Raw genomic sequence first — 15008 nt, forward strand, 5'->3', positions numbered from 1 at the left:
TGTGAGACATGGATGCTGGGCACACAGCCCATCCTGGCCCTGCCCCTGCCGCTCACCCCCCTGGTGGCTAGGGGGCCACCGCTGCCTGCCCTGCACAGCTGTGCCTCGGGTGCCACTCGCCGCCTGCGGTGTTCCGTTGCATTTAGTGCCTCGGCTGACGCTGGCAGGGCCTCTCCGCCGCGCAGCCCCACACAAGCAAGGCATTGCTCCTTGCCAGCCGGGGGGCCCCTGTACCTCCCTAGCTCCCTGCACAGCCAACCCCTGGCACCGCCCCCTCCCCACTTAACCTAAGCTGCTCTCAGGCTGGGCTGCCTGCCCTGCCCTGCCCGCCCCTTTGCACCAGCCCCGCTTCTGCAACCACGGGCAGCTACCCAGCTTTGCGCCCCCCTCCCAGGCTCTCTTTGATTTCCCTTCCCCTCACAGCCCTGTCTCTGCACCTGGGACAGCCCCCAGGCCGCACTACCAGGAGGACTTTTCTGAGCTCTGTGCCTTTCCTGAACTCCCGCTTCCAACTGCACCCTCGCCACCATAGCCTGGTGATGATGCAAAACAAGGCAGCGTTGGCTTCTTGGCAGATCTCCCTCCCCATTTTTGTACTGTAATTAATGAAGGGAAAATGCCTTGTTAGGTTGTATTTGGAGAGGAAGATGATGTCTGTATCAGCAAGTTTCTTTATGAGGTTGATGGATTTCCACTCATTACAGCTAAATGTAGTGCCTTGCATGGTGACAAGTATCAGAGAGGTAGCTGGGTTAGTCTGTAGCTTCGGGAACAAGTTATCTGTTAGTCTATAAGGTGCCACAAGACTTCTTGTTGTTCTTGAAGTTACAAACTAACACAGCTATCTCTCTGATACTTGTTAGGTTGTGTAATGATAACTAATGTTAACTAGTGAAGTAATTGTGTTCGCTTTAATGGGATTTGATGTTGTTTTAGCATAAATGGGTGTAAATTTTGGGGCTCAGGTACGCATAAAATTCTTTCCCATTGAAATTAATGGTAATTATGTTTTCGACTTACGAGAATTCGCACTAAGTGGGGTTTTTCAGGAACGAATTACCCTTGTAAGGCGGGGGAAGACTGTACTTCATTTACAAGTACTCGCTTAAACGAGGGACACACTTACCTACTTTAGTTTACTATACGAGTGAACTTCCCCCGCTCATATGACGCCCCCACCAGCCAGCCCCTCAGCTGCAGCCTGATCCCCTGCTGGCCCTGCAGCCTAACAACCCACTGCTGCCTGCAGTCCCTGTGGCCCCGCAGCCCCAAACCGTGGCAGCCTGATGCCCCTGCTGGCCCCACGGCCAGACCCCCTCGCTGCCTGACACCCCCCCACAGCCCTAAACCACGGCAGCTAGACCCCCTTACCGGCCCCACAGCTACCTGTACGCCCCACCGCCTGCCATCCCGACGGCCCCGCTGCCACCTGTAAACCCCCACAGCCAGACATCCCTCCCCCGCTAGTACCTCCTGTGGCCGCCTGTACCCCGCCCCCGCACGGATGCATGTTCACCACCTGTGGCCAGACACCCCTGCGGCCAGACCACTCTGGCCGCCTGTACCCCCTGCAGCCACCTGTATCCCCCCCATGGTCGGACCACTGCCCTCCACCTGTAACCCCCGTGGCCCCAAACTGCAGCAGCCAGACCCCCTTAGCAGCCCGCAGCCAGACCCCCTTAGCAGCCCACAGCCAGCCAGACCGCCCATCCCCTCCCGCTGCCTGACCCCTGCAGCCCAACCCCCCCACGCCAGCCCCAAACTGTGGCAGCCTGAACCCCCCCCAACCCACCACCAGTTTTTAACTCTCTCTCCCACTCACAGCCCCAAACTACCCCCAGCCTTTAACCCTCCCCAACCCAAAGTTCACTCACCTTTCCAAAGCAGCGCCACCTGCTGCCACTCCTTCCCCAAGCTGGGAGCTCTAGGAACCAATCAGAGGCTTTTACATGTAATTTAATAGGAATTTAGTGTCCCTCTTACGAGCTTCTGCCTACAAGCAGAAAGTTAGAAATCAATTGTACTCATAAAGCGAGGGATGAGCGTATTTGTATTACAATAGTGCCAACACTGTACAGTCATATCGTGCAATAAGAGTTCCTGTCCTGAAGAGCTTATATTATGAATATAAAAGGCAGGATGGGAAGAGCACAGAACTGTAGAGAGGCAAAGTAACAAGTCCAAAATCATACACGTGGGCACTGGCAGAGCATGAAATTTGGTCTCCAAGCTTCAGTCCAGGTTTCTGTTAATGTAGTGCATCTTCCAGTACAAATGCATCTTTGTGAAACATCCAGAGCCTGATTCTCTCTCACTAGGTTTTACAGTTGAGTCAATGTTGTTACTCCTGATTTAACCCAGAAAGGAGATTCACATCCATAGAGAATATACTCCACTGATTGGCCATTGGATGAATTAATCACTGTATGGTTACTATTTGTATGCCCTACTTCAGTGATTTAAATAGGACTGAATGAGTGGTATTTCAGATCCTGTTACCTACTAGTAAACATTGGGGCAGACTTTTTAACATGCATCTTCAGTTATGGATCTTATGACCTCCTGATTGCACTGTTGTCCCTATGTTTGCCCTTTCTTAGATACGGCAAATGACTTACATATAATTATCTGAAGGCAATAACCTATATAAATTCATACCTCACCCCCCACATTGCCTATCCTGCGTCAAGAATTTTAATATTGATTACCCTTGTAATTTTATACAGGACACATCAAAAATAGATATGTAAATTAAAGCTATTCACATTATATATTCTATTTATATGATAGTTGCTACCTTGTCTGAAAGTGTTTTTTCTGTTATGAATTACTGTATTTTGTGACTGGATCAGATTCTTGATATACTCAAAAGATCTCTCTGATCTTGGTATTTTCATATTTTGGATACCATCTTGTGTGCTTAACAAATCCCCATGTATATTTTAGGTATATATACAGTATATGAAATTTGCAAGACGGGCTGAAGGCATCAAATCTGGAAGAATGATATTTAAGAAAGCGAGAGAGGATGCACGGACCCGCCATCATGTCTATGTCACAGCAGCTTTGATGGAGTATTACTGTAGTAAGGTAAACTCAGACATATTCTTTGGGACTAATGAAGTATTAATAGTTGTGTGGCTTTTTGAAGCTAATAACATGATTTTAACATTGCAGGACAAATCAGTTGCCTTCAAGATTTTTGAGTTAGGGCTGAAGAAATATGGAGACATTCCAGAATATGTATTAGCATACATTGACTATCTATCCCATCTTAACGGTAAGCTTTGGGAACTGGGAAAGCTACTAATGAAACATTAATCTTCACTCAGTGCATTTGGGTTCAGTGCAAGTTATTTGTGTGCTGGTTTGAATTCTTTCCTATAGAGCAATAATTTCTTCACAAAACCAGTGTGATTGATAAGACAACTGCCATTTTCTGCACAGTGAGGATTCAAAATGAACTGACATTGAGGCGCATATTGTCTCATCACTACATGTGTGTGCTTTTCAAGACATTAAATGCTTTGCACTGGGACAGCTTCACTGCATCTGTAGCTGACAGTGGAAAACTTGTTGGGAAAATTAAAATTCTTGGGGCACAAAGGTCCATAGGGAGATAAAATCTGCCTGCCCAAGTATTCAGCAGCAGTGGATTGATCCCTTCCTGTAGTGTCTACAGAGTTCTGGTTCTTTGCAAGTACAAATGAAACTCACTCCACATTTGTGGATGAGAAAATCAAAATTCAAAGGAGTATTGTGAATTAACTGGCAACTTAAACAGTTGGTGTTTCTTGTGCAGAGGGCAAGAGCTATGGCTGTCAAATGGCATTGATGGGACAAACAGTGCTCCGAGGGTACAAAGCCAATACATGTGCAAAGGGAAGGCAAATGTATGCAACGTGTACTCCTTATGGAGCTAGCAATAGGGCTCTGCCACAGTAGGACACATCACTGTGGGAATTAGTGGAACAGGAAACTGGAGCTGTCTGAAGACAAGCTGTGGGGTTGCAGTGGAGGCTGTGTGGGTAGCTGCTTTGGTGCTTCGCAGATTCAGAGACAAGCATGGAGAGCGGCACCTCCTAACTCCCTTTTCTCCTTCCCTGCCCAGCCAGGGTTTCTGAAGATTTCATCATATCCCCAAACTGCAGAGCTCACATGGAAGGGCGTGGGTGATGCTGCTTGTCCATCCATGGATACTGGCCCATATCAGCCTATGCTTGCACCATTTTCCTTTCTTTGGTATTTAAATGATAGTGTAACCCTTAGTTATTATCTAATAACTCAATTGGTGCAGTTAATTTATTTTATCACTTGAGAGATTTTGAAGAGGGGTCAGACTTGAAACAAGGAGACACATTTCAGTTATTGGGCTGTCAGCCCCCTGACTTCTCCCTGGTCTATGTGAACTCCTTCTGATGTTAGGTCCTGAGCCTTTACCTCTTTTGGGTGGAATCCCCATCTTGGACCAGGGCCTGGGCTACCCTGGAATCAACATGCTTATCCAGCATGACCAGCTGGGTTCAATACCTGCAGTTTTTTCCTCTTCAGGAGCCTAGCCAGTGGTACAAACTGTGATCAGACAGCCATCTTCAAACCAAAGTATTGTTTGATCTTAACAGGAATAAAGTGTAGAGTACAAGAAAAAGGATTTGAAACCAGCAGGTTTATATGCATTCCTTTCTTACCTAGAAGTGGACCATCCCTACAGAGTCTCTCTAGCTAGGCTTGAACATCTTGGTGTGAGTCTGTTTTTCCCTCAACTGTGCCCTTTGATGGGGTGTCCTTTTAAAGCTAGTTCAAGGTTTTGTTCTCCTGGGCTCAGACTTGCACCCTGCTGCCCACAACAGTTTGGGGAACTCTTCAGGCAGATAGAGAGAAACCAAAGGGTTCCTGCGTTATATCTTGCTTGAAGATAATGGTTAGCTTGAGCCATTTTCCTGTTACATGCTTGCTTTTTCAATAGCCTGGTTTTAAACTAAACCAACATATTCATACCATGGAAAATCCAATAACCAGGTCACAATACTGTAATCATGTTATGCAGCAGCTTCATTTCTACCATGGTAAGTACCTGCAGAACAATGAGAGATCCATGCAGGAGGCTTTTACATTTCCTGATAGCACCATTTACTTGCATATTGATATAGCTGCAGCTGTGTATAATCCTGTTTATTGAAAATAAAATATAGTCAGAGTATCATCATTGGATCAGTCTTTCATTTTTCACTTGAATGACAACTTTCTGAGTAGAAATAGGTTTGGAACTGGAATTAATCATTCATACTTGTACATATTTTTATTTTTTAGAAGACAATAATACAAGGGTTTTATTTGAACGTGTTTTAACCTCTGGAAGTCTCCCACCTGAGAAATCTGGGTAAGTTCATCAAAGTATTTTGATGAATAATTTGCTCTATAAATATACAGATTTTTGAAAAGCCTCCTTTAAGCTTCACAAATTAACTAGAAGAATTGCTGCAGGTGTGCTCTCCCTTGTAATTACACCTACCAGAAGGGACTTAGAATTCACCTCTTGGACTACAGAATCTGTTCAGCACAGCACTGGTGACAATACAGCACGAAAACCACCTGCACTGCATATACACAACTCTTTTTTTTTTTTTTTTAAACAGCTGGTACGGCTGATTATGATATTGTTCCCTGCCATTTTGGGAAAGGAAGGGAAAAATTGTAGGGAATAATGCAAGCAGGTGACTTGGGATAGCTGAAGATGGACAGTTACAAGGAATACAGAAAAGCAGAAAAATAATGACAGTACCAAAGGATCATATAAGAGCTTGCATGTTCTACTGCTCTGTTCATTCATGCCTCAGTTTTTGCTTCTCATCCTGAGAGAAAATAATTTTTATTTCCATTTCAAAGAAGAGGAAACTGTGGTACAGAATTTACAAACCAAAGTCTCCTCAAAGGTGGGCTGTTTCTAAAATGAAAGTTGAGTTAAATCAACACATATGTGCTCAGATTCCTCCTTACCAATCTATGCAAGGTTTTGAGTGAAGTTGGGATTTCCCATTGCACAGAACACTGCACACTGGTTGGTCTCTCTCACCGCCCTCCAGACAACTGCAGTGCTGCTGGATGCAAATAGTTTGCAAAACACTTTAAGGTCTATCAACTTGAAAAGTGTTATAAAAATGAGAGAGATCATGAGGAGTACGATGTTAGTGTTACCTCTTATGTATGCACATAAAATAAATGTATTAAATTAATTCAGAAAATGGTAACAGGTCTATGCTTTCAAATCCTTTTGATTGAAGTCTGGGTTCTTGCCTAGCTTTACAAGTAGTGATTCAGCATAGCTTTCCCCCAATCATTCTTTTCCTTTACCTGTTTTTTTATTTCACAGAGAAATTTGGGCCCGGTTTTTAGCTTTTGAGAGTAACATTGGTGATTTAGCTAGTATACTTAAAGTGGAAAAACGGAGGTTTACAGCCTTCAAAGAAGAATACGAGGGTAAAGAGACAGCTCTGCTGGTAGATAGGTACAAGTTCATGGATTTGTACCCTTGTTCTGCAAGTGAACTTAAAGCTCTTGGTTACAAGGTAGGTAGCTGAGAAAATTTAATTTTGATATTTCTTTTGAGGTCTGGTGCAATCCTGTAACTTTGTCTCACCTTGTCTTCCACTTGCCCTAAAGTTTTCCTTGATAGACAGCAAAAAAAAGAGTGTTTGTGTTTTGTTTTTATTGCAAGTACTAAAGATTAAACTTGAGAACTGAGAGAATGTGCCTGTCCTAGATGGATTTGACAATGCCTGTATATAACAGTAACCGTAGTTCTGTTAGTGCAGACAGCCTTAGTCACCTCAGTCATTTAACAGAATGTGCAAAGTACCTGTATCTGATCTGTGGTACATCCAGCTCTCAACCCAAAAAACAGTTTATAAGTTCCAGAAATGTTTTAACCAAAACTGTTGTTTTTACTGAGGGTACTTTTACATTGATATGTTAATTTTTTACAGTATATAAAACTTTGGAAAAACAAGTGAGGGATAAGACTAGAAGGTTTTCTTGTGCGATGTGAAATAAGTGAACAAGTTAGCAGAGCAGTAAGAGCTTGTTTATTGGAAGGAATGTTTTGTTTCCCACTTCCACTGAGAGGAAGGGCACTGAAATAGCATCTGTCAGGCAGGTTGCTTCAGAGTCACTAGTTTTCCACAGTTGTTCATAAAGAACCTGATCATGGAGGCCTACTTTGTGTGAGTACTCCTTACGAGAATTAGCTTATTGGCTTCAATAAAACTGCTCATGTATGAAGGATTGGACTGAAAGATGGCTTACAAATAATCCTGAGTGGTGGAAAGAGGGCTGGTGTTCAGGCTTTGAGTTAATGGATTCATGCTTTAAACAAATACACATAAAATATAAAACGTTCATTAACACAGCCAAAATACAGACACAACTACATGTTTCAGGTTGCCTAAAATTTTCTATATGCTTATAATTTTGCTGAAGTATAAAATGAGCTGAAGTGTCCAGTGCTGGGTGAAGGCCTCATAGTGACTTTTTTCTGGTGATGTTTCAGCTAAAATGGTTTAGTCGTTTCTACAAATGAAAAGGAAAAATGTTTTATAGAAACACAATGAACAGTAAGTTTAAACACACACACACACACACACACACACACACACACAAGTGTCCACACAGTGATATGCATCAATTGTAACTAAATATCTTTAAACCCATTTTAAGTTAAGCTGGTGCAACTTGTGTAGACAAGCTCTAAGTCATTGCACTGTGTCTAGAAGCAGAGCCAGCTCACTGCTACACCTCAAGGCACAACTCAAATGTAAATCATAGCCTAAATATGGAAGCCAGGAACCTTGTAAGGCACCCAAATGTGAATATATTGAACAAACATCTTCAGACAGCGTTAGAAAAAAAAATCTAGCAAAGAGAGTAGGAATTAATGATAGAGCGACATTGGAATTGCTAAATTCCCTGGGTCAGAACTCTCTAATTTCCGTTTTCAGGATGTCTCACGTGCCAAGTTAGCAACCATAATTCCAGACCCTGTGGTGGCTCCTTCTATAGTGCCTGTTCTAAAAGATGAAGTGGACAGAAAACCTGAATACCCCAAACCAGACACACAGCAAATGATTCCATTTCAGCCACGACATTTAGCACGTAAGTCAAGAGTTTAGTCAAGGTGAAGGAGACTTTCTGGAGCGCTCAGATGCTACTGCTTAACTTATATCAAGCCCATTCCGTTGAATATGAAGGGTCTGCTGATAGACGCCTCTGGTCAACAAAGCACCTACTTAATCCCCTTGGAACCTCAAAAGAATTTAAACACATCTGAAGTAAAGCTGGTCAAGGGCAGTAGGTTGTTTCATATAGCAGTCATACTCATCCAGGGGATCAAGGCCCCGGGGAATGGTGGGGGGCCACCAATCAGGGCCCCGGTTGGACTTACCAGGGCTCAGGAAGCTAAGCCCTGATCAATTATAGCATGAGGGGATAGATACTGGGCAGTTGCCCATCTTGCAATCTGTAGCAAACGGTTGTTGCAACACAAGTGGCCTGTAGAAATTTTATAGCAGTAGAGAGGTGATTATCTCAAAAAAACAGGTTTAGAAACTCCTGTTTTATAGGATTCATATAGGTGAAGAAAAAATGTGGTCAGGTACTCACATTTGTGTTAAAAGATGTAATGCTTGAATTACTCTGTCGCTCAAATTTGACTTATATTGTTCTTTTTCTTAATAGCTCCAGGTTTGCATCCTGTGCCAGGTGGTGTATTTCCAGTCCCACCAGCTGCTGTAGTTTTAATGAAGCTCCTCCCACCTCCTGTTTGTTTTCAGGTTTGTTTTATTTATTCAGTATATTCCCCAGGCTTCACTACTGGTACCAAAGAGACACCCAACATTTAAATACAGAGCTTTAATGAATCAGTTATGTATAAATACTGTGCTTCTTAATATTTCCAGTAGTGTGTAAAATATATCCTAGTCAGTCTTAAATTCTTGTCTGATAACAGGGTCCTTTTGTCCAAGTGGATGAACTCATGGAGATTTTTCAAAGATGCAAACTTCCAGAGAGTAAGTTGTTGTAGTATGTGTTTTTAAAAATGGCACTGAGCTGCACTATCCCTTTAACTATCTATTGGGGGGATTTATTCTGAATAATTTAAAAATGACTGTCCAAAACCCTTCTAGTCCAAAAATAAATCACTGAATTATGGATGTGTGTTAATTTGTGGAGCGGGGGGTTGAATATTTGTTCATCATTGAAGTAGCACCATGGCAGTGTGAAGTGAGCATGAGGATAGCTCTATATTTTCAAATACAGGAAACCCACCTCACTGCCTGTACAGTGGTGGTTGCTGCCATTTGACTAGCTGATATTTCTCCATCACAAAGAAATGAGGATTAGTAGACTCAGTATATTTGTTATTCCTTATTGATCAGGCCGCACCCCTTCCCCCAGCAGTGCTACTATAAGTACAGTTTTCCGTTATACAGTAGTGTCTTGATTCACAGAAGGGTTCCTGTTCCACGCACCCCCACCTAACTCAAATTTTGCGTAAGTAGGGAAGCAGCTTTTTCCCCAGCAGAATGCACATTCTGCAGCCAGCAAAGCACCTGGAGGCTGGGTGGCTGTGAGAGAACTGCAGCCATCCTCAGGTGGTGAGCTGTGCATGGAGGTTTAACTGGTGCCACCCAGGACTCAGGATGTTGAGCCAGGGCACAGGGGAGCAGGATTGAGTTGCACTTAACACGCGTTAATGCAAGTTAAGTGCACCTCCAAATTGCGCATTTCGAGGGCTTTACTGTACTTTTCTTAGACGAATGGTTCACAACTCACCTACTAACTCAGGGAGGGATCTGGGGCATACACCCTTTCACTCCTGGAGTGCACCATTCACATACTTCAAGGCTTGGTCATTTGTTCAGAATGGCGCTGTGTACTCAAGACAATTAAATTCAGATTTCTTGTTTTCTTCACTTTATGGGTCTGTTCCCAATGAAATCTTACCTTCAGCACTTATAAGTAGAACACGAGCCAATGGGGTTCCCCTCAGAATAGCAGCAGCCTAATGGGACCCAAAAGCTAAAGAAATAAATTTAATTTCTCTTAGAGGTTTTCCTGTGCAGTGGAAAATAGGTTGAGATTGACATTGAGAACTTCGTAAATGGAGGTGTTTTAAAATTTATCCTGAACACTCAAAGTGTTTGTAAGGAGTAAAATACCAAAATTCCGCATTGTCCACACTGTCATGTATCCAAGCAGTAGCTTAAATTAGCCATCTTTTTTCCTGTGTAATTCCAATAATAGAAGTGTTCAGAATAAAGTTGACAAACATGGGAGAAATGCCTCAGTAGGATGTTTCTGAAATGTAACATTTCAAAGCCAAAAAGTCTAGCTTCAGCAAACTAAGCTACACTACTCAGTCAGTTCCCTCCCCCTGCCACCCCAACAACCAACTTTTTCATAGCAGCATATTCTTTGCTAGAAGTGATAGTAGGAAATCCTGACACTCACCTGATGAGAACTCATTTCTGATGTTTTCAGCAATATGCTTAAGTACACCTGTATCCATAGCAGCATAATAAGGGGCTAACTTGTTTTCCTCATCAAGAAGAAAATGTTTCTGAAGCCGGTTTCTTTTTTTCCCCCAAAGCTGTTGATGAAGCTGTAAGACTAATTACTGGAGGTCTGCCTGACTTAAATGTAGAAGGCAATGGACCTGTAGAAAATAATACCTTGTTTACTAAAGCTGTCAAGAGACCAAATGAAGACTCTGACGATGAAGAGGAGAAGGGCTCAGTGGTTCCTCCTGTACATGACATATACAGAGCACGACAGCAAAAGAGAATCCGATGAAACAGGTTCCAAATCTTCTGTGAAAGACTTGTATTAAGAGATTTTTTGCCTCATGTCAGATGTTTAAAAGGGACAACAGTTTATCTCGGAAATGAGGTCTTGTTACTATGGTGCCTCTTTATACTGTACGGTTCTGATCAGCAAAGACAGAAGAGTCTTAGAAAGTGCTTAAACAAAATTAGGTTTTCAAAAACAATAGCACAAAATGTCTAAATTGCATTTTGTTCCTCTTCAAGCGTGTTCACATCTACCACTTGAAGTTGTGTGGGTTTAACAGTTTTATTTTAAAAACTGGATGGCTTATACTTGTGAAGCATTTTTAATTCACATTTCCTGGAAAACAGTTGTTCTCAGTTTGCTCATGTAGTGTCCTGCCTTGTTGTTTGTTTTTATTTATGGCAGAATGTATGGAATCTGTTTTGTAGTTTAAAATGGAAGAAAATTTCATTAAAATAAAAAGGATAAATAACTCCATGCCTTGTGTGGGTTGTGTGTGTGCATGTTTTGGTTGAGTAAAAAAAATCCTCAAAGGAGAAAACAAAGGTATACAGAGCCCTGTGCAACTACAAAATTTGTATATGCAGCTGCATCTATATCTGTGGATGTGGATATAAAGTGGGTATTTGCAAATTTGCAGGGTTTTGGCGACAAATTTGTTTATCCGAAGGGTTGAAAAACCTAACATTGTTTGAGGGAAAATTCCTCATGTTTTCAGAGTTCTACTCTCCCCCTCCTCAAAACCATGGAAGATAGACTTAAAATGAAAAGTGATAAGTTGACAACATAGTAAGATATTTGCTATACAAATATTTGCACACAACATATATTGAAACTTCCAGGATTACAGATATGCCTGTTTTAATTTTATCCATAGTCTAACAGTTGTTAGTTTAGAGGCAAAAACAGTGGAATGATTGCTGTGATATTTAGAAACCATTTCTGTGCAGTTGTATCAAACTCTCAGATTACGTACAAGCTTACTCCTTCCTACTCAGTGAATGTTAATAATTAGAGCATGATTCTTTGTTCCAGTTTATACATACTACAGATTACTATAAGACAGACTTCACTTCTTACCATTCGTGCCTAGTTTAGTGGTACCTGTAAGATTTGAAGAGGTAGATGGATTCAGCCGGTGAAGCATATTCTTCACATTGTGACAGTGGAATTTTTAATAGGAACTCCTTTAATCTACAAGAGTATAGTATGCTGGTAGTTTTGTTTAAGCGGAACACAAGGGGATAGGATGGCCCTAATCATTAAGTCCAGCAGCACTGTTTTTTGGACAGAACCCTAGAAAAGGGAACAAATATAGTTGTGTGAAACAGCACAAAAAAGCTACAATGAGTTCGAGTTGCAGGCCTGAGGAATGATCACATTGCCACACCAGCATTTTAAAGCAAATTAAGATAAGCTGAAATGTCAGTTATTTAAAAAAAAACCAAACAAACAAAAAAAAAAAACCTTGAAATTGAGTAGTAGAGAACAAATGCCTAAAATAAGAAAAAGTGTAAGAAATATTACAAGGCATCAGAAACTTAATGGACAGATGCAGTTCACCAGGGTTAGCTGCTTTGTTTACCTGAGCAGGCACAGCTACTGGGACCTGCAAGTGGCCATGCCCATAGAGACTCAAGTAGAAGTGACTGATGCTCTGCCACCAGTCAATTACATCCAGCCCAAAGGCTGGTTATTGCCTATCCTTGTGCTAGACTGACAAAGCCCTAACATGGAGTCCCTTGTTCTCAGTTAGTACAGCGCCTCTCCTTGGACCAGCATGCATACCACCCAGGCTGACCTGTGTTTTCCCAGGCTGGCTTTATCCAATGTATTAGGAACAAAACAATACCAGTTGAACCCCTCCAAGTGTGTCATCCTCAGGACCTAGCTGGTATTGAACAAGAGAATCTGCCTAACCATGGGAGCTCAATACTGTCTAACAGCATCACCAGCACTTCCACTGCTTACTGGGCTCTTAAAAGACATTTAGGGGCTAAATAACAGCACACAACACTGAGAGCCAGGACTGGTGGCAGTAAATGGAACTTAGTAGGACCATGGAAAACTTGGCCACACCCTTGATTAGTTGACATCTGGCTAACTAAAATCATGCCAGACCATAGATGTTGCTGGATCATAGGTTCAACCCATATACAGAACAACAGGACTTACTGTACTGACCACATGAGCAATGTGCACTGATGCATATTGGGAACAGTAAGCGAGAGCTGGCACTTAGACATCTGGACTTCACTGCTTTGCCTAAATGGGAGTGAGGATCTCCTGTATTAAGCAGGTACACATTTATCCAGACAATTTAGTTGACCATTATAGCTAGTCACGCATTTTGATGCTGAACGTCTCAATGAATTCTAAGCATATGTGATCCCTACTCAGAGAGATGGTTGCCATAATGCTTGATTACTTATGAACCACCCCACAAGCTTAATGCTAGAATGATTCCCAGTGATAAATGTAGTATGAAAGCCGGAACAGATCCAGTGTATTTTTAAAGTAAGCTGGCATGGGAACCACTCTTCCACTGCAAATAAGCAGTTTTTTTCTGGAGGCGCTAAAGCCTAAGACAGGTACACCTTGCAATATTTACCAAACACTTAAAATACAAGGTAAATAAGAAAGCTTAGCCACAGAAAGCTACATGGGGGTTGAAAGGCAATTGTGCCAGTTATCATTCATCTGCTACCGATGTGCTTGCTCCTCACTTAGATACCGCCCAAGATGTAAGTCCATATGTAAACATCTGTTTAAGTGATTTTTATTTTCAGAAGGCTGAGCACACAAGTAACCAGGCTTCAAGAGTTTAACCTTATTTCTCAATTTTACTTCATATAAGCTTGAGACTCCCCAGCACTGTTACAATTGTGAATCACTGCATCTATGGATAATTTGGGCAATGCTATAATACAAACAAGTAGCAGCAATTTAAGAACTTGTACACTTACCTCTCAAACAAGAGTATTTAAAAAGCAGAAGTTTGTTTTTAACTATCTTTAACTGTTGGCATGATAACCAAAACATAGGTTATTAAAAATGGTAATATTTGGAGCTGCAACATCTGAATTGCAAAAACTCAAAAGCACCAGCTGTTGTGATAAATTTGAGGTATCCAGTACTAACATGCAAGAGTTATACACATGACAGTAAAAGGTATGGAGCAATGTAGTACCAATGCACTCATGCTTGATCAAGAAATACATCTCTCCAATTGCCCTCAGTAACTTGTATGAAAAAAAAGTACAGAGTTTAAGGGACAAAGTCATCTATTCCAAATTCTTACAGATTGCAGGCTTCCAGCACTAGCTAGCCCCCTGCATGCCAAACAACCAAAATTAGGCCAATGTATTACAACCCAAACAAGACTGGACTATTATGTGCCACAGAAAGAGAAAAGAGAGACTAAAGTGCCACCACTGAGGTCAAAAATAAAAACACAAAAAACAGTACTAAACTTTTGAGCTCAAGTTATTTACTTCCAAGTTAAAGAATATTCAGATATATATTTTGCGTTCAGCCAAAAGAATTATCAATTAAGCAAAATGGTTTTCTATTGTCATTAGTTCTGTATTAAAAAAAAAAAGAAAAAATTAGGAATGCTTTGTTCCATGTTGTGAAACCAGAGTTTAAGATAGATCAAGCAAGTAAAGCTATTGGAATAAAATAATATCTTCCCCATAAAGTAGAACACTATTAAAAATATACATTTGATCTCAGTTCAAACCCTATGAACTACTAATATTTCAGAATGTAAAGAGAAGTATAATCATTAGAAAAAGTACTGCAGGGTATCTCCCTTTCTAAAACCATTTACTATACTGGTTGACTAGTCAATCATATTTATTATGTTTCTTAGTATCAAAAATGCCTCATTCTAAATTCATTAGTTTAGAATAAACAGTCTCTTTGTCATAGCCACCAATCTTTTATTAACATGAGCTCATTTCACCTTGCATTACCTGAGGTGCTAAGAACGTCTGACTCAAAAATCTGAGCGGCTCTATCAGCTAAAGAAAGTTTCAGTTTTGCTTTTAACTGTCCTAAACTTTGTACTTATGTCCCCGCCCAAAAAAAAAATTAAATATCAATATATTGTAAATTACTAAGATCAGAAACCCTTCAGAGTGCTTCAGAGAAATCTTGCT

At 41.4% G+C, this 15008-nt stretch overlaps 1 protein-coding gene across 2 annotated transcripts in view; it reads left to right on the top strand.

Moving 5' to 3' along the window:
• CSTF3 (cleavage stimulation factor subunit 3) overlaps positions 1 to 12257 on the top strand; it is a 91087-nt gene extending 78830 nt beyond the window's left edge. For both annotated transcript variants that reach the window (XM_074997628.1, XM_074997630.1), the window contains exons 14-21: positions 2947 to 3090; positions 3178 to 3280; positions 5311 to 5380; positions 6371 to 6566; positions 7995 to 8148; positions 8731 to 8825; positions 9002 to 9062; positions 10646 to 12257. In XM_074997628.1, the coding sequence (XP_074853729.1) occupies positions 2947 to 3090; positions 3178 to 3280; positions 5311 to 5380; positions 6371 to 6566; positions 7995 to 8148; positions 8731 to 8825; positions 9002 to 9062; positions 10646 to 10848 (1026 nt within the window). In that variant the 3' untranslated portion in view covers positions 10849 to 12257. The remainder of the gene's footprint in view (positions 1 to 2946; positions 3091 to 3177; positions 3281 to 5310; positions 5381 to 6370; positions 6567 to 7994; positions 8149 to 8730; positions 8826 to 9001; positions 9063 to 10645) is intronic.
• The last annotated feature ends 2751 nt before the right edge of the window (positions 12258 to 15008 follow it).

The sequence above is a fragment of the Carettochelys insculpta genome, chromosome 6 (genome assembly GCF_033958435.1).
Source record: "Carettochelys insculpta isolate YL-2023 chromosome 6, ASM3395843v1, whole genome shotgun sequence".
In the NCBI taxonomy this organism is placed as follows: domain Eukaryota; kingdom Metazoa; phylum Chordata; order Testudines; family Carettochelyidae; genus Carettochelys; species Carettochelys insculpta.